The 21,825-nt window shown below is 44.9% G+C and overlaps 1 protein-coding gene across 7 annotated transcripts in view; it reads left to right on the top strand.

Annotated features, from left to right (window-relative positions):
* The window catches only part of auts2 (activator of transcription and developmental regulator AUTS2), a 481,369-nt gene extending 459,974 nt beyond the window's left edge, over positions 1-21,395 (top strand). For 2 of the 7 annotated variants that reach the window (XM_062960187.1, XM_062960193.1), the window contains 13 exons: positions 564-1,038; positions 2,202-2,470; positions 3,168-3,409; positions 3,752-3,796; positions 7,344-7,439; positions 8,103-8,174; positions 8,578-8,607; positions 8,742-8,813; positions 10,613-10,754; positions 10,910-10,987; positions 11,278-11,361; positions 14,574-14,796; positions 16,500-21,395. In XM_062960187.1, the coding sequence (XP_062816257.1) occupies positions 564-1,038; positions 2,202-2,470; positions 3,168-3,409; positions 3,752-3,796; positions 7,344-7,439; positions 8,103-8,174; positions 8,578-8,607; positions 8,742-8,813; positions 10,613-10,754; positions 10,910-10,987; positions 11,278-11,361; positions 14,574-14,796; positions 16,500-17,721 (3,050 nt within the window). In that variant the 3' untranslated portion in view covers positions 17,722-21,395. The remainder of the gene's footprint in view (positions 1-563; positions 1,039-2,201; positions 2,471-3,167; positions 3,410-3,751; positions 3,797-7,343; positions 7,440-8,102; positions 8,175-8,577; positions 8,608-8,741; positions 8,814-10,612; positions 10,755-10,909; positions 10,988-11,277; positions 11,362-14,573; positions 14,797-16,499) is intronic. The other 5 variants (XM_062960188.1, XM_062960189.1, XM_062960191.1 and 2 more) reach the window with 5 other exon arrangements.
* Positions 21,396-21,825: the final 430 nt, after the last annotated feature.

Raw genomic sequence — 21,825 nt, 5'->3', positions numbered from 1 at the left:
CCAAGTTAGTTCCAAATCCATCGTTGTTGGAGTTCAGAGTGCTCTTAGATGCAAGTGAACTATACATCCCAGTCCCTACAACTCCTATGAATCATGGTGAATTCTCCCCAAACCTCTCTAGTACATTCAGTTGCTGATCAATTTCTCTGTTTGCTGTGTGCCATAGAAAAGAATAGGAAAGGGTTATGGGAGAGGTAGTGGGCGGGGTCATGCAAATACCATACCAATGGAGAGAATAAGAAACACTGGGGTGTCCGTGATGGAGTAATAACAGAAAATATAGGATGAAATTGTCCCCTTATGAAAGCCTTCACTTGGGTGGTAGACAGTATGGTGTTTCGGTAGGACTCTTGTACATGTTTACTATAATCTGCAATGTCATTGGAGGGAGGGCCGTTGGTATCGCTAGAGCTATAGTTATTTGTGGAAGTGGGAGCTTCTCTGTGTCAGTGGACACCCCAGCCACACACGTACATACATATTTTCACTTTTATTATGTGTATAGATACGTAATTTTCCACATTATACTTACCCTTCTTGTATCTGCTTGTGCTTGTTTCCAGATACAGACTTAGGGGTTGGTTCACTGAAAGAAAATGAAGAGGAAGATGCCAGGACGTTGTCAGTCCCCAAAATATCCGGACTAGAACGGAGTCAAGAGAAGAGTCAGGACAGCGATAAAGATCCACTGCTTGACCTGGTTGTGCCTCAAAATCTTTGCCCTCAGGTTTCTCAGCCTTCCATCCCCCCTCATTTGGAACCGCCGTCAGAGACACATTCTCCCAAACCTGCTGTGATCCAGCGATCGGAGCCTTCTCATTCTTCGCAGCCTGAAGCAACCCAGAAGCTTCAGAACTCTGAGGTGGACCAGCACCCCTCAGCGCCTCCATCCCAAGCGCAGCACCCCCTGAGACCGCTTTCTCCTGGACAGCCAGCAAATCAGAGTCTGCCATCGTCCCAGCTGCGTCCTCCATCCTGCAGCCTTGCACAACAGTTGTCATCGTATAACAGTAGCAGCTTGAGCCTCAACAGTTTGAGGTGAGAACCTCATTGGTGTATCCGCGGCCGCTCTGGGGTCCCAAGGATTCGGCAAAGAGCCGAATCTTGTCAGGTGTAGTTGCTCAGGGCTCAAGACCGTGTCCCATCTGGGTTGCCAGTTGAGTACCTTTTTGCCTAATGCTCCTAGTAAGGAACACTAAGCCCAGTTCCTCCTAGTTTGTATATTTTCAAAGAACCACTTGGGTTACAAACTTAGAGGTACAATAGAGTTCCGGTTATCCGACATAAACGAGCGGGCGGAATGTCGGATAACCGGCAAGTGTGGGCGGTTGTGGAGGGACGAGCCTCATCCCTCTGGTCAGTGCCCGCCCGGTTTAGGGAAGCCGGATGCGTGTTGGTAGGCAACGTGCACCTGGCTTCTCCAAAGTGTGGTCCCACGTGCTTGCCGAAGGGAAGAGTCTTGTACCTCTGGCAAGCACGTCGGATAACCAGAACTCTACTGTATTAATATTTAAGAGAAAGGGAATGTGCTTATTAGCTTGGTATGTTCCAAACACCTGAATTGCAGAACGAAAACCAAAAATGGCATATAGCATGGGAAAATTTATTTATTTGTTTACAGCATTTATATTCCGCCCTTCTCACCCCAAAGGGGACTCAGGGCGGATCACAGAACATATACACAGCAAACATTCAATGCCATTAGACATACAGGACAGACAACAGATAGAGGTATATGTTGGCATTTTTCCAACTTCGGCGCCCTAGAGGTTGTGCTCGATCTCGGCCACGGGGAGGTGCTGTTGTTCCATCCTCTAACTACGAGCCCTTGATTACAGACTTTTCCTCCTGCTCTTTGATCACCGGCATTGTCCGGTCTTTCCTTTTTATGGTGTCGTAAAATACCTACCCACTGAAGCGGAGCTTAATTTATCTCCTCACTGCTCATATCTGTTTTCGAACTGCTTAGGTGGACAGTGAGCTGGGCTGAAGGTCGGGTGCTCACCCCGACCCAAGCTCAAACTGCCAACCTTTCAGTTGGTAAAGATCTATTGCTGCTGGTGATTTGCTCCTCCTCTCAATAAGTCCCTAGTTTCCTGCACTGTCACCCACCTTAAAGCTTCTTGGTGTTCAAGGCTGTCATGATTTCTGGTCCTCAGTGTTCCCCTGACATCGTTATTATCGTTGTTTTTCCTGAACAGCAGCAGCAGAAGCAGTACGCCCGCAAAGGCTCAGCCGCCTCCGCCAGCCCTTCCACCTCCACATATCGCCCACCACTCCTCGGCGTCCCCCTTCCCCCTTTCCTTACCAAACCACAGCCCGCTCCATACATTTGCTCCCACCCTCCAGCCTCCTACACACTCCCATCACCCCAATATGTTTGCCCCTCCCACGGCATTGCCCCCTCCTCCTCCTCTGACATCGGGGACGCTGCAGGTTCCAGGCCATCCTGCTGGGAGCGCTTATTCAGGTAAGGACCCAAATCGGTTCTGGTTCAAGGAAATCCATAGTCCTTTTTATTTTGCTTCGGTTGGAATTGGTTTAACCTTCGGTTTGGTAGTAAAACTGAATGACTGTGTTGTGAAATGATGCGGGCCTAAAAAGTGAAATGTCTGGAAAACATTTCAAAATGGATTCTGGTTCAAGGACAGCCATAGTCCCGCTCTATTTTGCTTTGGTCAGACCTTGGTTGGGATTGGTTTAGCCTTTGGTGTGATAGTAAAACCGAATGACTGTGTCGCGAAATGATGTGGACCTAAAAAGTGAAATGTTTGGAAAACATTTCAAAATGGATTCTGGTTCAAGGACAGCCATAGTCCCGCTCAATTTTGCTTTGGTCAGACCTTGGTTGGGATTGGTTTAGCCTTTGGTGTGATAGTAAAACCGAATGACTGTGTCGCGAAATGATGTGGACCTAAAAAGTGAAATGTTTGGAAAACATTTCAAAATCAATTCTGGTTCAAGGACAGCCATAGTCCTGCTCTATTTTGCTTTGGTGAGACCTTGGTTGGGATTGGTTTAGCCTTCGGTTTGATAGTAAAACTGAATGACTGTGTCGCGAAATGACGCGGGCTAGTGGGAACAGTCAGGCAGTAAGCTGCACTGTGGTAAGCTTGGAGTTGAATAGAATGAAATGAAAGGGACTGTATTGTTGTTTCACCTTTCAGAGCAAGACCTTCTCCGCCAGGAACTGAACACCCGGTTTCTAGCTTCCCAGAGTGCGGACCGTGGTGCCTCGCTGGGCCCGCCCCCCTACCTGAGGACCGAGTTCCACCAACATCAGCACCAGCACCAGCATACGCACCAGCACACGCACCAGCACACCTTCACCCCGTTTCCCCACGCCATCCCGCCCACTGCCATCATGCCAACGCCAGCACCTCCCATGGTGCGTACCCCAGGCAGAAATGTGAGGATAAGTAGAGCACAACTCTCTTTTGTTGCAAAGGTTCTTGTCGTGTCTCGAAAGAGTTCTTTGGGAGGCTTTGAATCTGGGTGTGGAGAATGGGAATTTATGGAGTGGTGTCAAACTGCATTAAATCTACAATAAGGGTGCACCCCAAACTTAATTTATCCTGAAAGCTTTGTTCCTGATCCTCTTTCCCTTTATGATTTCTGCCTGTCAGTCCTTCCTGTCTTGGATATTGTCTTTGTTGTTGTTATTATTCTGACCCCCATTAGATAGGCAGGCTTTCAGACTTCACTGCTGAATCTTACAACATAATGAGTTTGTGTTCTAATCCTTTTGCAGTTTGACAAATACCCTACAAAAGTTGACCCTTTCTACCGTCACAGTGTGAGTTTTAAAAAATGCATCCATTGCTTTTCGTCAGTGGGAAGATCACAACTCAGTCAATGTCAGAACAAGCACTTGCATGTGTTTCACTCATTCCTATCATGTCCATTAGTCCTGTCATTGGTTTTAGCATTTGGCTAATTTCTTGATTTTGCGTTTGAACCGCTAGGTAGGCAGAAGCTGGGCTAAAGCCCAGGAGCTCACTCTGTCCTGGTCATAATATAATTTTTAATAATAAAATAATATTAATAAAATTTTATTTCTAGAAAGCCCTCTCTCGCAAGAGGGACTCAGGGCGGTTAACATACATCTAAACGGCAAACATTCAATGCCACAGTTACTTCATTAATATCAAAAATATAACATGACAATAACATACTCATAATAAAATGTCCACATTAGAAAAAATAATAAATGTAAACATGACACTCAGTAAGAATATTATTGCACAGAGTGAATGTATACCTGGACTGATTTAAGTTACCAAGTTGCTGAAAATGTTCAGTATTTGTTCTAGTTTCACTTGGCCATAGCTGCTATGGGGTGGCAGTTATATTAGTCCTCCTCCTCTCTGTATGCTAAGGTGCATAGATGTGTCTTTAACTATTTCTTTTAAGGAGAGGAGGGTGGGGCCATTTTTATTTCTTTAGGGAGGGAGATCCAGAGGTGGGGGGCGATCACGGAGAAGGCTCCTTCTCTCATTCCCACCATTCTCGTTCCCACCAGCCACACTTGTGATGGGGATGGGACCGGGAGCAGGGCCCTCTCTCTTGTTCTTACCAGCCGTGCTTGTGACAGGGGTGGAACTGAGAACAGGGGCCCCTCTCTCATTCCCACCACTCTCGTTCCCACTAGTCGCGCTTGTGATGGGGGTGGGATTGAGAGCAGGGGCCCCTCTCTCGTTCCCGACAGCCAAGCTTGTGATGGGGGTGGGACTGAGAGCAGAGCCCCTCTCTCATTCCCAACAGCCAAGCTTGTGTTGGGGGTGGGACTGAGAGCAGGGCTCCCTCTCTTGTTTCTACCACTCGTTCCCACCAGCCGCACTTGTGATGGGGGTGGGACTGAGAGCAGGGGCCCCTCTCTCATTCCCACTAGTCGCGCTTGTGATGGGGGTGGGACTGAGCAGGGGCCCCTCTCTCGTTCCCACCAGCCAAGCTTGTGTTGGGGGTGGGACTGAGAGCAGGGCTCCCTCTCTTGTTTCTACCACTCGTTCCCACCAGCCGCACTTGTGATGGGGGTGGGACTGAGAGCAGGCCCCTCTCTCATTCCCATCACTCTCGTTCCCATCAGCTACGCTTGTGACGGGTGGGACTGAGAGTAGGGCCCCTTCTCTCGTTCCCATTACTCTCGTTGCCACCAGCTGCGCTTGTAACGGGGGTGGGACTGAGAGCGGGGGCCCTCTCTCGTTCCCACCAGCCAAGCTTGTTTTGGGGGTGGGACTGAGAGCAGGGATCCCTCTCTTGTTTCTACCACTCTCGTTCCCACCAGCCAAGCTTGTGACGGGCGTGGGACTGAGAGCAGGGCCCTCTCTCTCGTTCCCATCATTCTCGTTCCCACCAGCCGCGCTTGTGATGGGGGTGGGACTGAGAGCAGGGCCTCCTCTGCTGACCGAGGTGCCCGAGATAGTTATACAAGGAGATGCGATTTGACAATGTTTTAAAAAATTGTAGAAAATTACCTCTGTTAAAAATGTATATGAAGCATATATTATTATTATTATTATTATTATTATTATTATTATTATTATTATTATTAATTTATTATTAATTTGTTATTATTATTTTGCTTATATGGATCCCATTTCCAAGCTGTCTTATTTTGCATGCATATCCAAATACAGGTATTCAAATATCCAAATTACTTTTGGTCCCAAGCTTTTCGAATAAGGTTTCCTCACCGTGTAGTACTAAATCAATCATATTTATTTAATGGAGACACTACTTATTTATTTTTAATACTGCACGAAGGGACAGGAGTTGTGTGCTTCTTCAGCATGGTCTCTGTGAAATCGCACCTATGGGGGTCTCCTTCGCAGGTTATCAGCACTGTATGGCTATAGTTTAGTCGTCTTCACATACAGGATATCATATTTTCTGTCACCATAAACTTTAGATAAGGCTAGAAAGGAATTCTTCCCCCTTCATGAAAACTGCTATCATTCAAAATAATCAGTATATAGCATTGCAGAGATATCTGCTTTCTGTTGAACTATGCTTTTGTTGGCTCATACTGCATCATATCCCTCTCATTTTCTTGAATGAGCGGTTGTCTCCAGGCACGTTACCTGTTCGTTGTGTCGTCTCACTTTCCGTGAATGTTCAATATGCCTGCCTCACTGAAATCTTTTCATAGCTATATAAGCTTTTCTGTTGCCCTTCATTGATTATAATTCTTCACTAGTCCATAAGGATTTTTTACAACTGCATCATCAGGAGCTTATTAGAAGCGGTCTTGCTATATGCTCATGTTTAAGTCTAGAAATCTCAGTCAAAAATCAGGCTACAGGCGAGAACTTAGGATTCCTGGGAGGACCTAAAAGAAGTATCCACTCCATTCTCTCTGCCATGGAGCAGCTTCTGGACTTTTTGATCCATCTCTAAGTCAACTTGTCCATTGGTCATATCAAAAAAAATCCATAATTTTGGCCTGTGAAATGTGCCCTTGACTTATACATGAGTATATACAATAGTTAATCAACTGCCTCCATCTCTTGTTGATATTATGAAACATATACGAGGGTTGAATGAAAAGAATTGTCTTCACCTTCGTAACTCCTCAACAGATGGCAGTCCTGGTATGCAGCAGGTACTGGCTTGTTCAGTAGGCTCTCCTCTACAGTGCCATTTGGCGGGAAGCCTTAGCATTGAACGGTTGTGTTGTTAAAGTGCAAAGTATGGAACCCTGCGCAGATGGTTGGTCAATGCGACTTATGCAACGTGCAGTCATTGAAGGTGTCGCCCCAAAGGAGATTCATCAGATAATGCAAGCTATTTAGGGTGATTGTGTTGATGTGAGTCCTGTGTGTCGTTGGGCGAGTAAGTTTAAAGATGTTGAGGTGGGAACATCTGACTTGCATGACAAACAAAGAGTTGGACTACCGAGTTTCACAAGCAAAAGGTTGACAGATTGATTCAGGATGATCGTTGTATCACACAGAGAGAAATTTCAAGCATAATCGGCATTTCACAAGAACGTGTGGGTCACATTATTGCTTTGCTTGGCTATCGGAAGACCTGTGCACGATGGAGACTGTGAGACGCCAGTTGCGGGAACAGAGTGTCGACTTCTTCTGTGACGGCTTCAGAAAACTTCTTCATCATTGGCAAAAATTTATCCAATTGTCTGGAGATTATGTGGAAAAGTGAATAGTGGTAGTTAAAGAGCACATTCTAAGGATTATTTCTGCGTGTGATTTATTAAAATACTCCCATCCAAACCCAAGTAACGAAGGTGAAGGCATTACTTTTCATTCAACCTTAGTATATAAATAGATATAGAGGGGAGTGTTTGGGGTCCTTGACTAATGTTGGCCTCCTTTTTGTCATAGTTGTTCCACTCCTACCCTCCGGCTGTATCAGGGATCCCTCCTATGATTCCTCCGACAGGTCCTTTTGGCTCACTCCAAGGAGCATTTCAACCCAAGGTAAACAGCAGCTATATTGCGTATATTTTGTGCTTGTTTGTTGTATTATATGTCAATATGATGTACATTACAGAGACCTGGTTCCTAACTTTTGTTCTGAGATGGGAGAGCTGCAATCAAATTTTTGGGCCCCAGGTTGGGTGCCAATATTGTAGACCCGAATCAGCTCCATGCATCTTGCAGCCACCCCAAAGCTGATTCGCACACCATTTGGGATATTGGATTAGTGTAGATTGCCCACAACTTTCCAAAGTGCTTGTGTGATTTGAACCAACGGCAAATCAAGGTAAACTTGGCTCCAAGCTGAAATGGATCTAAGATATTTATTTATTTATTTACAGTAAATATATTCCTTCTCACCCCGAAGGGGACTCAGGGCGGATCACACTGCACATATAAGGCAAACATTCAATGCATAGAACAGAGACAGAGGCAGACAGACGCAGGCACGGGCTGCCCTCGAACTCATGACCTCTTGGTCAGAGTGATTTGTTGCAGCTGGCTACTAACCAGCCTGGGCCATAGCCCAGCCTAAGATACTCAACATTGTCCCAAAGCTGCATAAAATGAATTGTCATAGTTGAATAATTAACAACAGTACTGATTGAAGCCTGCTTATTAATGCTGACCTACTCTTTGTACCTGTATGTTTTGTATATGCAGAGTTCGAATGCTATTGACGTCACGACCAGACCTGGAGCCGTCCCGCATACCCTCCTGCAGAAAGATCCACGGGTAAATCCCACCATTGTGTCACTCCTAAAGCTAAATTAAATAATAATAACAATCTTTATTTATATACCGCCCTACCTCCCAAAAGGGACTCAGGGCGGTTTACAATAATAACACACAACATACAGTACATAGCAATATAGCAACACATTATTACACAAAATAAAATTTTACACTAAAAATGACAATCAATGATAATCACAACAGCTTCCAATCAGGGGGCGAGGATCAATAATCCCATAGATTAACATAGTCCATAATCAGGAGAAGATAAGACTCTGCAGGATGCAATTCGTTCTGAGATGCATTCCGCTCTCCTCTGTCCCCCTCCCGTGTCTAGGAATCTCAGTGAAATTGTTTCATTGGCAGAAATGTTCATTTATTTTTCCTCTCTCTTTCTTTGCAGTTGACCGATCCGTTCAGGCCCATGTTGCGGGTAAGAAGGCTAAGCACTATTTGACCTCAGTTCTGCCTTTCCCAAATTCCAACAGCATTGATAAAACAGTGTCAAAGCATTTTAATGTCAAACTACATGTATCATTTTCATCTGTTGTACTTTCTTTTTCATAGAAACCTGGGAAATGGTGCGCTATGCATGTCCATATTGCGTGGCAGATATACCACCATCAGCAAAAAGTAAAGGTGAGTTTATGCGATTGTAATTTATTTAACAAGTTTTTAAAAGTATGGTTTGTGCCAGAGGTCCCCAAACTAAGACCCGTGGGCCAGATGCGGCCCTCCAAGGTCATTGACCTGGCCCCTATCCTAAACTTTAGACTTGGGGTTGGCCTAAGTCTGCCTGGTCTTTGGAGATCTCTTTGCTTATCTATGGTCTCATGAGATCTAGATGGTCTTTGAATGTCTATTTGCTTAGCTACGGCCTTATGAGACCATCTAGATGGCTTTTGAAGGTCACTTTCCTTACCTATGGCCCTATGAGACCGTCTAGATGGCCTCTGAGGGTCCCTTTCCTTACCTATGGTTTTATGAGATTGTCTTGATGGCCTTTGGGGTCCCCTTTCGTTACCTATGGTCCCTTTCCGTATCTGTGGTCTTCTGATGGCCTTATGAGATAATCAATATGTCCTTTGAGGGTCCCCTTCCTTACCAATGGTCTTATGAGACCATCTAGATGGTCTTTGGAGACCTCTTTTCTTACCTATGGTCTTATATGAGATCATCTAGATGGTCTTTGAGGTCCCTTTCCTTATTTATGGTCTTATGAGACCATCTAGATGGTCTTTGGAGGTCTCTTTGCTTACCTATGGTCTTATGAGACCATCTAGATGGTCTTTGGAGACCTCTTTTCTTACCTATGGTCTTATGAGATCATCTAGATCAGGGTTCCCCAAACTAAGGCCCGGGGGCCGGATGCGGCCCTCCAAGGTAATTTACCTGGCCCTCGCCCTCATTTATAATATAATATTTTTATATCAGTTTTAATAATATAATATATTGTATATACATATAATATTGATAATAATAATATCATTTATACAATACAATACTAACAATAATATCATATAATAATGTTAATTATATGTTATATATTACATATAATATTACAGTATAGTGGTATAGTTCAATATAGTATAATGCTAATATTGTGCTATGCTAATAATATAATATATTGTATGTACATACAGCTGCTCTGAGTCCCCTTTGGGATGAGAAGGGTGGGATATAAATGTAGTAAATAAATGTAGTAAATGAATAAATAAATAATTTTGGACTTAGGCTCGCCCAAAGTCTGAAATGACTTGAAGACACACAACAACAACAACAACAACAACAACAACAATTAACCTGACTATCTCATTGGCCAGAAGCAGGCCCACACTTCCTATTGAAATCCTGATAGGTTTATGTTAGTTAAAATTATTTTCATTTTTAAATATTGTATTGTTATTTCATTGTTATTGTTGTTGTTTTGCACTACAAATAAGATATGTGCAGTGTGCATAGGAATTTGTTCGGTTTTTTTCCCCAAATGATAATTCGGCCCCTCAACAGTCTGAAGGATTGTGGACCGGCCCTCTGCTTTAAAAGTATGAGGACCCCTGATCTAGATGGTCTTTGAGGTCCCTTATCTATGGTCTTATGAGACCATCTAGATGGTCTTTGGAGGTTTCTCTTCTTACCTATGGTCTTATGAGATCGTCTAGATCGGGGTCCCCAAACTAAGGCCCTCAAGGTCTTGACCTGGCCTCTGTCCTAAACTTTAGACTTAGGGTTGACCTAAGTCTGAAACGACTTGAAGGCACACAACAACAACAATCCTAATTTTGGACTATTTCATAGTCCAGCCCCCCAACAGCCTGAGGGACCGTGAACTGGCCCTCCACGTAAAAGGTTTGAGGATCCCTGGTTTATGCTCTACTTCTCCAGAGTATAACATTATCCATAAGTCTGTAGTCATATTGTTCTGTCCTGACTTACAGAAGCAGATGCAGTCGGATCCCCACAAACTGGACTTCGGTCTCAAACCCGAATTTCTGAGTCGACCGCCAGGTCCGAGCCTCTTTGGAGCGATCCATCACCCTCACGACTTGGCCCGACCCTCAACCCTCTTCTCCGCAGCCAGTGAGTGTGCAAACGGCCGAGCCGTAATTTCTTGCTAACCTTTTGACGCCTAGCAAAGAGACCTGCGCATGCTTTTTAAAATGTTTTCCGAGCTTTCCTTTGGCGTTCTAATTGTTTGGTTTTTTTCCTTTTCTCTTTTGAATTTTTTTTGGTAGGCGCTGCCCACCCCGCCGGCCCTCATTTCGGGCCCCCAGCCCACCACAGCAACTTTCTCAACCCGGCTGCCCATTTAGGTAAGTTGTGCTAACCGATAAAGCAGATGTGTTGATGCTCCGATCCTGTGTGGGGACATTTCTGACAATTCGGGCCATGAAATGATATAGTACGGTATAGGTTTGGGCCTGGATGGGACTCCAAATGAAAATACTCTCAGTCCTGCATTCCATTATGGAGGAAAGATATGATCAGGGTGGCCATGAAGCAGAATATGGATTGAAAACGATAGAAATGGTTACTTAGAACAAACCCGCAACACACTCGTAGGGAACGCCTGTCCCATTAGCATCTCTCCGTTTGGTTTCAGAGACTTTTAATCGGCCCACCACGTTCACCAGTCTCGCGGCTGTGAGCAGCAATGCCTTCGGGGGACTCGGGAACCCTGCTGTTAGTGAGTAATTTTTTCCTCCAGCTCTGGCTGGGTTGGGCTTCGGTTCTAGGTTATCATCTAGAGCAGGGGTCCTCAAACTACGGCCCTGAGAACATTTATCCGGCCCGCCAGGTGTTTTTGCAGCCTCTGCCTGTCCTGTGGCCACATAACAATTAAAATAATGTTTAAATATACCCCCGTTTCCCCGCAAAACAGCGAGTCCATGAAAAGTGAACTACAAAGTAGCGGGGGGAACACTGTAATTGTGTTCCGCTCCCCATGGCTCCTCCACTCCTCTCTCCTTGGAGAGTGTTGTCAATGTTGTGGTTTAGGATGAGCCTGGTTCAGAACAACGGATTTATATATATTTTTAAAGGCACAGGTCTGTGGTGAAACCCGTTTCAATACTGTCGTCGTTTTAATGGGCTTTTGGGCCATTAAATTGGAAACGCATATGCCGTATATACTCGAGTATAAGCAGGGTTTTTCAGCCCTTACTCAGATTATATAAAGCAGATCCAATGGAATGCCTTGAGTGAAAGGTAACCCTTTAGTTTCTCATTAGGAACTAGAATTAATAATAGCATTTCCGTCTAGTGATTACAGCACCTTTCCAGAACCTTTCGAAGTGTTAGCAGTTCTTTAAAAATCCCATAAAAACAATAATATAACAAAAAAATTACACAAAAATCGAATTAAAGAAAAATGTCTTGTCTTGGTATTTCATTAAGTCGATCCCTACTTTGGGATATTTACATAGTGTGCCTCATTTCCCACTAACCTATAAAATGTGGCTTTCGGAATTAAGTTTCTATTATTTATTTATTTATTTACAGTATTTATATTCCGCCCTTCTCACCCCGAAGAGGACTCAGGGCAGATTATATGTGTAATAAGGCAAACATTCAATGCCTTAACACAGAACAAAGACAAAGACAAACGCGGTGCTCCGAGCTGGCCTCGAACTCATGACCTCTTGGTCAGAGTGATTTGTTGCAGCTGGTTGCTCAACAGCCTGCGCCACAGGCTGTTGTTATTATTATTATTATTATTATTATTAATATTATGTTCCAAGAAAAATGTCTTGTCTTGGTATTTCATTAAGTCGATCTCTGCTCTGGGATATTTACATAGTCTGCCTCATTTCCCACTATCCTATAAAATGTGGCTTTCAGAATTAAGTTTCTATTATTACTATTATTATTAATAATAATATTATGTTCCTGTTGTCATTTTCTGCCATTGGAGATCCTGTTGTTATCATAGTTACTGGTTGTAAGACGCCATGATTATAGACCTGTAATCACTGTCCTGATTACTATGTGTTACAAATTTGGTTTGCTGTGAGTTTTCCGGGCTGTATGGCCAATGTTCCAGAAGCATTCTCTCCTGACATTTCACCCACGTCTATGGCAGGCATCCTCAGAGGTTGTGGGGTCTGTTGGAAATTACGCCACCATGTAACAGTCACACCCCAGTTTTTGAGGTGTCTAAAATTGTATTTTTTGTTTTCCTCGCATAATAGTCGCAGAGTCATTTGAATGTCCAGGGTGGGAGAAAGAACTCTTGTCTACCATTGGCAGGGAGCAGCCAGGCTTTGAAGCTGCAGTGCTAATCTTGCTGTCCAATAGCAACATTCATACTTGCCTCCAACAGAGAAGACTTCTTTCTCCCATCCCACTCGCCTAGTTTCCCACAGACCTCATAACGGAGTTGTTGTATGTTTTCCGGGCTGTATGGCCATGTTCTAGAAGTATTTTCTCCTGACGTTTCACCCACATCCATATCAGGCATCCTCAGAGGTTGTGAGGTATATGGAGAAACTCAGCAAGGAAGGTTTACATATATATATATCTGTGGAAAGTCCAGGGTGGGAGAAGAACTCTTGTCAGTTGGAGGCCAGTGTGAATGTTGTAGTTAATCACCCTAATTTGCATTGAATGGCTTCATCTACTGGCTACTTTCTCCTTTGTTAGCTGCCCCTAGTTCCCATGTCTCAGAACACGAGTCAAAGAACATGAAAGGCACTGCAGACTAACTCAACCAAAGAAACCAGCCGTAGCATGATGAACCTGATGAACCAATCTGGACACAGTATATTATTTGAGAACACAGAAATGCTGGACCACTCCAACAACTATCATGTCAGACTACACAGAGAAGCCACTGAAATTCACAAGCATGTGGACAACTTCAACAGAAAGGAGGAAACCATGAAAATGAACAAAATCTGGCTACTAGTATTTAAAAAACCTCAAAAATCAGAACAGTAAATAAAAGCAACACTCTGAGACATGAGAACTAGAGGCAGCTAACAAAGTAGCCAGTAGATGAAGCTATTCAATGCAAATTAGGGTGATTAACTGCAACATTCACGCTGGCCTCCAACTGACAAGAGTTCTTCCCCCACCCTGGACTTTCCACAGATATAGTCTCACTTATCCAACATTCTGGATTATCCAACGCATTTTTGTAGTCAATGTTTTCAATATATCGTGATATTTTGGTGCTAAATTCGTAAACACAGTAATTACTACATAGTATTACTGCATATTGAACTACTTTTTCTGTCAAATTTGTTCTTTAGCATGATGTTTTGGTGCTTAATTTGTAAAATCATAACTTAATTTTGTGTTTAATAGGCTTCTCCTTAATCCCTCCTTGTTATCCAACATATTCGCTTATCCAATGTTCTGCCTGCCCGTTTATGTTGTATAAGTAAGACTCTACTGTATATAAACCTTCCTTGCCTAGTTTCTCCATACCTCACAACCTCTGAGGATGCCTGCCATAGATGTGGGCAAAACGTCAGGAGAGAATACTTCTAGAACATGGCCATACAGTCCGGAAAACATACAACAACCCTGTGATCCCGGCCATGAAAGCCTTCGACAGACCTCATAACCTCTGGGGATGCCTGCCATAGATGTGGGTGAAATGTCAGGAGAGAATGCTTCTGGAATATATAGCCATTCAGCCCGGAAAACTCGCAGCGACCCAGTGATTCCAGCCATGAAAGCCTTCAACAACACAATAACAACGGTCCTTTTGTAGTCAGTTGCCTTCCTCCTGTTCCGGACGCTCAATGCTAATGCTTATTTATTAATCTCCTTTCCTTTTCCAGCGATCCATAACATGTATTCATTTAAAAAAAATTAAAATCATTTCTTTTGATTGGTAAGTACCGTCAACTGAGCGTTATCACTTTCCCCCACCCCACTTCGCCATTTCAGCACCCAACGCTATGTTCGGCCACAAGGATTGCCCCAGTATGCAGAGCTTTAGCAACCCTCACGAGCCCTGGAACCGTCTGCACCGAACTCCTCCTTCGTTCCCGACCCCTCCGCCCTGGCTGAAGCCAGGTGAGCTGGAACGCAGTACCTCTGCGGCAGCTCATGAGCGAGATAGAGATCTAGATAAAGGAGACTCTTCTCTTAATAAAGAGGACAAAGAAAGGTATGGAAGAACGCGCTGGATGAGAGGGATGGGGAAGGCAGCCCTGGGGAGCGAGAGACACGGCCCGACGGTCCTTTCGAGATCCGTCCTTGCCATTGCACTGTTGTGATCTGGAAGGTACCATATTCCATCGTGTAATAGTCGCACCCCGTTTTTGAGGTGTTGAAAATCATTTTTGTTTTCCTCACATAATAGTCGCAGAGTCATTTGGGGCTAAGGAAGGTACCATATTTGATCATATAATAGAAGTCAACACATAACAGTCCCACCCTGTTTTTGAAGTATTGAAAATTATATTTTTGTTTTCCTCGCATAATAGTCGCATAGTTATTTGGGGCTAAGGAAGGTACCATATTTCATCATATAATAGAAGTCAACACATAACAGTCCCACCCCGTTTTTGAAGTGTTGAAAATCATTTTTGTTTTCCTCACATAATAGTCGCAGAGTCATTTGGGGCTAAGGAAGGTACCATATTTCATCATAAAGTAGAAGTCAACACATAACGGTCCCACCCTGTTTTTGAAGTGTTGAAAATTATATTTTTGTTTTCCTCGCATAATAGTCGCAGAGTTATTTGGGGCTAAGGAAGGTACCATATTTCATCATATAATAGACGCCAACACATAACAGTCCCACCCACCATTTTTGTGTGTCCAAAATAATATTTTTGTTTTTCTTGTATAATAGTCGCAGTCATTTGCGACTAAGGAAGGTACCACATTTCATTGTATAATAGACGCCAAAACACATAACAGCCCCACCCCCCATTTTTGGTGTGTCCAAAGTAGTATTTTTGTTTTCCTTGTATAATAATTGCAAAGTCATTTGCGGCTAAGGAAGGTATCATATTTCATTGTATAATAGACGCCAACACATAACAGTCTCACCCTGGTTTTTGAGTTGTCCAAAATTTTATTTTTGTTTTCCTCACGTAATAGTCGCAGAGTCATTTGGGACTAATCCTGTCTTTCTTCCTTTATCCAAAGGCAAGGCAGTTTAAAAACTATGAAACCGAGGAGTGAAGTATGGAGCTCCAGAAACATCCATTTTTTAGTTTTGTAATTGCCTTGCTTTCGGATAAGTAAATATATTTTATTTCCTCTTGCTTCCCGTGGTCTCGCCCGCATTCTGAACTAGGAGTCGTATTATGTTGGATGTCTAACTTGGGGACTGCCTGTATATAAATTAGCCGTGAGAACCATCTGCACGTCATCCACATACATATCTTGATTTGCATGCTTGGCTTCAAAGCATTTGTCTGATATGGAGGACTGTAGAGCGAGGACTGTAGAGAGGATCCCAGATGTTTTGGACTACAAGTCCCAGAAATCCCAGCCAGTTCACCAACTGATAGGGTTTCTGGGAGTTGAAGGCCAAAACAACTGGAGACCTACAGGTTGAGGACCACTGTTGTAGAAGGATGGGTTGATAAAGAGTTGGAGCCTTCTAGAACATGTCTGCATAACCCTTGGTCGTCCAGGTGCTTTGGACTAGTTCCCAGACCATTGGACAAGCTGGTTGGGGCTTGTGGAAGTTGCCTGGTTGCGCAGACCTGTTCTAGAAGGAGTAGGGAAACTTTCTGACCACATCTGGATGGCTCCTGGTCCCTATCTTCATGTATGATGACAATGCAAAGTTTCGACAGTGTGGACTACTCTGTTGCAGTGCTTCAATGCTTGTCTGCTCTTTGCTATGTTTAGGGAGAGCCTTGAGAAGAGACACTCAAGCCATCCTTCCCCTGCGCCTCTCCATTCCGTGAGCTCCCTTGGACATAGCCGAAGCTCGGCCGAGCAGATCCGGAGTGGTCACTTGAACCCCGAAGTCCGGGAGAAAGAGAAGAACAAAGAGCGGGACAGGGAACACTCCGAATCCCGCAAGGACGCTGGCACCGACGAGCACAAAGTCAAGGACAACTATATTTCGGACAAAGACAGCCTGACTCACGAGAGCAGGCCGTCGGAGGAGTCTAAGCAGGCGTCGAGGGTGCCGTCGCCCTATACCCGGCCTCCTGTTGTGGAGAACACCAGACCCAACAGCACCTCGAGCCGGGAGGCTGAGAAAAAGGCTGAACCCGCGTACGAGAACCTAAAGAAATCCAGTGAAATCAAAGTGAAGGAGGAGAGGAAGGAAGACCACGATATCCCGCCTGAACCGTCGCAGCCTCATCGACAGTCGGAGCCGCCGCTCCCAGTGCCCTCCTCCGGTGTCCACCCAGGCCCCTTGGTGTCAATGCCCATGACTGTTGGTGTCACCGGGATCCACCCCATGAACAGCATCAGCGGCCTGGACAGGACTCGCATGATGACGCCCTTCATGGGGATCAGCCCCGTCCCAGGCGGCGAGCGCTTCCCGTACCCGTCGTTCCACTGGGATCCCATGAGAGACCCCTACCGGGATTTGGACCTCCACCGGAGAGACCCCTTAGGGAGAGAGTTCCTCCTGAGGAACGACCCCTTGCACCGCCTCTCGGCGCCCCGGCTGTATGACGCAGAGAGGCCTTTCAGGGACCGAGAGCCGCACGACTACAATCACCACCACCCTGCGCTTTCCATTGACCCTCGGCGCGAGCATGAGCGGGGGGCTCACCTGGACGAGCGGGAGAGGCTGCACATGCTCCGAGAGGACTACGAGCACGTGCGGCTCCACTCGGTCCACCCGGCGGCCCTGGACGGCCACTTGCCCCACCCGGGTTTGCTCACCCCAGGACTTCCAAGCATGCACTACCCCAGAGTCAGCCCCTCGTCCGGACTCCCAAACGGGATTCTCAACAAAACGCCCCCCACCGCGGCTCTGAGCGCACCTCCCCCTTTAATTTCCACTCTGGGACCTCGGCCTAGCTCTCCGCGAAGGACTACCCCTTTGTCGACAGAAATGCGGGACAGGCCGCCCTCCCACACACTGAAGGACATAGAAGCGCGATAAGAGGACTTGATTTGGTGGGGAAACCTCTCCAATCTCTTACTCGATAAATGTAGACTTTGGTTATGGCCCAGCTGTACAAAACGCATACATCCAGGCGTGTGGTAGGTTGGTTTCTTTACTTGGGTTGGATATTATATGAGGGTTATCCGGAAAGTAAGGTTTACAAGGCACGTAACTCTCATGGGGAATTTTCGCGGGGAAAGTTGGTATCACTGCCGTGTAGCGGGAAGCCAGAGGAAGCAAACGAGCAGTCCCAATTGTCAGTAGCTCATCGACCGACGTTGTGGTAAAGGTTAGAGACGAGTGTCCTCATTCCATTTCCCTCCAAGTAGAAAGTAAGGTTACAGGGCACGCAACTCTCACGGGGAATTTTCGTGGGGGAAGTTGGAATTGCTGCTGGGTAGCGGGAAGAAAGCGAATGTGCAATGCCAGTTGTAAGTAGTTCATCAACTGGCATTGTGAAGGTTAGAGATGAGTGTCCTCATTCCGTTTCCCTCCAAGTGGAAAGTAAGGTTTCAAGACACGTAACTCGCGGGGAATTTTCGTGGGGGAAGTTGGTGTCACTGCCGGGTAGTGGAAAACCAGCAGAAGCGAACGAGCAGTCTCAGTCGTGATTAGCTCATCGACCGGCATTGTGATGAAGGTTAGAGATGAGCGTCTTCATTCCGTTTCCCGCCAAGTGCGAAGTTCGTGTTGTAATACGCTACCTAAACGCTAAGGGCATCAACACCGCTGCGATTATCACAAAATTGTTTGAGTTTATGGAGAGGACGTAATGTCAAAACAGCATGGGTCCGGAATTACGATTTTGGAAGGACGGAAATTCACGATGAAGACGGGAGTGGATGGCCGTCCGTTGTGACTGACAATGTAGTGCAGAAAATTCGAGAAAATCTTCTGTCGGATCGCCATTCGACAATTGCCGACCTGCGTGAACGTTGTCCAAACATTTCACGAACTGTTTCCATGAAATCGTAACCAATTGAAATATTGAAAGTTTTCTGCACCATGTGACGATTTTTTGACAAATCGGAGCGGCGTTCACGATTTACCATTTCGGAAGCGTATTACAGCGTGAACCTCACACTTGGAGGGAAATGGAATGAGGACGCTCATCTCCAACCTTCACAACACCAGTCCATGAACTACTAACTGCTTGATCGCAACACGGCAGTGATACCAACTTCCTCCGCGAAAATTCCCTGCTAGAGTTACATGCCTTGTAACTTTACTTTCCACTTGGAGGGAAAGGGAATAGGGACACTTATCTCATAACTTTCACCACAATGCCAATCGATGAACTACTAACAACTGTCACTGCTCGTTCGCAACATGGCAGCGCGTCCCGCACGAAAATTCCCCACGAGAGTTACGTGCCTTACTTTCCGGATAACCCTCGTACGTTGGAAGCAAGTTTGCATCTTTTCTTTAGCTTCCTTTTCTGTCGTTTTGAGTTCCAAACTGGCAAAATTCTCAAAGTCGAGATGAAGTTTGTTTTCCCACAGAAGAGTGGGTTCGTGTTTGTTTTCCGGAAACATCATTTCCTGGCTCGTTGGGTCATATATGCAAACTGGGTAAGACGAAAGCTTTACTTTGTAAATATGTACCATAGGAGGAGCGAAGTAACATAATGCATTAATACTTCTGAAAACTGTGCTCTTGGCAGACTTTTCATTATGTGCAGCACCTCTTATTATTATTTTTGTTGAGACCGCTAAAACCCCTTCAACTATGCAATGAAATTTTACACTCCAACGGACTCCAACGGAGCCTCGTCGATACACTCCACCACTCGCTTAAAGTCATACTTTCCCTGAACAAACCCGTAGTAACCTCTTTCTTACGTTGTTTTTTGATACAAGAAATAAGCCATCCTAAGGATTCAGCAAACAGAATGTGGGTATCAACGGCCACTAGTGGGTTTTATTTACATGGCTGTGGTACGGCATTAAATTCATTCCAACCTTTAGTAGCTCAAATGGCAGGAAAAGCGATTCCCCTGAACATTCGAAAGAACCTCCTGACCCGAAGGAGAGCTGTTCAATATCTTATATTGCTAGGGAAGGGGGCCACCACCGAGAAGGCCCTGTCCTCGTCCCCCTCCAGCCACGCTTGTGAAACAGGCAGGATCGCGAGCAGGGCCTCCCCAGACGATCCTTTGTTGGGAGGTGTTAGCTGGCCCTGATTGTTTCCTGTCTGGAATTCTCCCGTCTTCTGAGTATCTCTCTTTATTTACTGTTTTGATAAAACTCTAAAGCAAGGGCGGTAAATAAAGAACGTCACTCAGGAAACCGGGGAATTCCAGACATGAAACAATCAGGACCAGCTAACACCTGCCAACAAAGGATTCCCCCAGGGAGGAAGCAGCCAGGCTTTGAAGTTGCAATGCTATTCAATGCTAATATTTACTGTTTTAATTTATTACAAACTCTAAAACAAGGACAGTAAAGTAAAGAACATCACTCAGAAAACGGGAGAATTCCGGGCAGGAAACAATCAGGGCCAGCTAACACCTCCCAACAAAGGATTTCCCCAAGGATGAAGCAGCCAGGCTTTGAAGCTGGAGGTTCTTATCTGATAGAGTAACCGCTTCGAAATGCCACACGTCAGGGAGACAATACTTCTGGGTATGGTCGAAGGCTTTCCTGACCGGAATCACTGGGTTGCTGTGAGTCTTTTGGGCTGGAACATGGCCATACAGCCCAAAAGACTCACAGCAACCCAGTACTTCCGGGGTTTTACGTGCCAGAGTAGCTCTCTTTGGAGGCGTATGAGGATTTGGGGTATCGCTATGATCTGGTCAATCATAAGCTCCTCTGGGTGTGTTGAACTACAACTCCCACCATCCCCATCCCGACTGAGGGAGTTGTAGTCAGACATATCCGAGAGCTGCTGCGTCGGGGAAGATCAGTTAGGATGCTTTTGAAATATTTTTAATTTTTAACTGTTTGTTTACAATGTCTAGTCTAGCTTGTCCTGACCACAAGGTTAGGACAGTTTATATATATAAATATATATAAATATATATAAATATTAATTTTATAAGAACCTTAAAATTGTTTTGGCATTTTTCGAGAACTTCTGTTTGCATACGGTTTTTGGAGAAAATATGACTTTATCAGAAAGCGTACACTTCCCTTTGCATACTACCGGACTGTAAAAAAACAACAACATATGTGTATGGAATAAAACAAAATTAGTTCCATTGTGTATTAAAGTGATAATCTCAAGTTGTTTTCCTGTTTTGACAAAAAGAAAAAAAAAGTCTGAATTACGGACCGCTGTTTCTAAGGATCAGAAATCTATTTTAGTAGTCAACTAAAAAAAGAAAAAGTTTTAGTTGTGAACTTTGGATTTTTGTGAACTCCAGATGTTGTGCGGTGTGTTTTCTTATTTTTGAGAAAGAGACGAGAAAAAAACCTGAAAAAGGGGGCAAATGTATTGCCGGCGCCGTAGCGATAGCTTTCAATATTGTAAAGACATTGTTATATACTGATTCTTTTTTGCTGTTAACTCCTGTGTGTAATAAAAAGTCCTTTCTAGATCCTATGTGAGAAGGAAAAAAAAATTTACAACCAACCCCAAAGCAACAAGCAATCCACCGCATGTTCCCTCATGAGCAAAGACTTGTGTAATGTACATTTGTGCCATGTTATTAAAAAATGTGAACTTGACCGGTCGGGCCCTTCTTTGTTTTGGATCAGGACCAGTTGGGTAGATACGGGAAGGGATACGGGCCCGAGGAACAATGTCCAGTGCCGTCCGAACAATCACAATGTTCTGATTCGTTCCCAGTTACTTTGAGGAAGGAAGAGATGTGACTGGTATATAGCCAGCGGGATCGGCCGGTTTCCTAATTACTTTGAGGGCGGGAGAGATGCGACCGGTATATAGCCAGCGGGATCGGCCGATTTGAGGACAAGAGAGATGTGACTGATATATAGCCAGCAGGATCGGCCTGTTTCCCAATTAATTTGAGGGCGGGAGAGATGTAACTGGTATATAGCCTGTGGGATTGGCCCATTTGAGGACAGGAGAGAAGTAACTGGTATATAGCCAGCGGGATTGTCCCATTTGAGGACAGATGAGATGTGACCGGTATAT

This window comes from Anolis carolinensis, unplaced genomic scaffold, assembly GCF_035594765.1.
Source record: "Anolis carolinensis isolate JA03-04 unplaced genomic scaffold, rAnoCar3.1.pri scaffold_7, whole genome shotgun sequence".
Lineage (NCBI taxonomy): Eukaryota > Metazoa > Chordata > Lepidosauria > Squamata > Dactyloidae > Anolis > Anolis carolinensis.
This window is presented reverse-complemented; position numbering and strand designations above follow the sequence as displayed.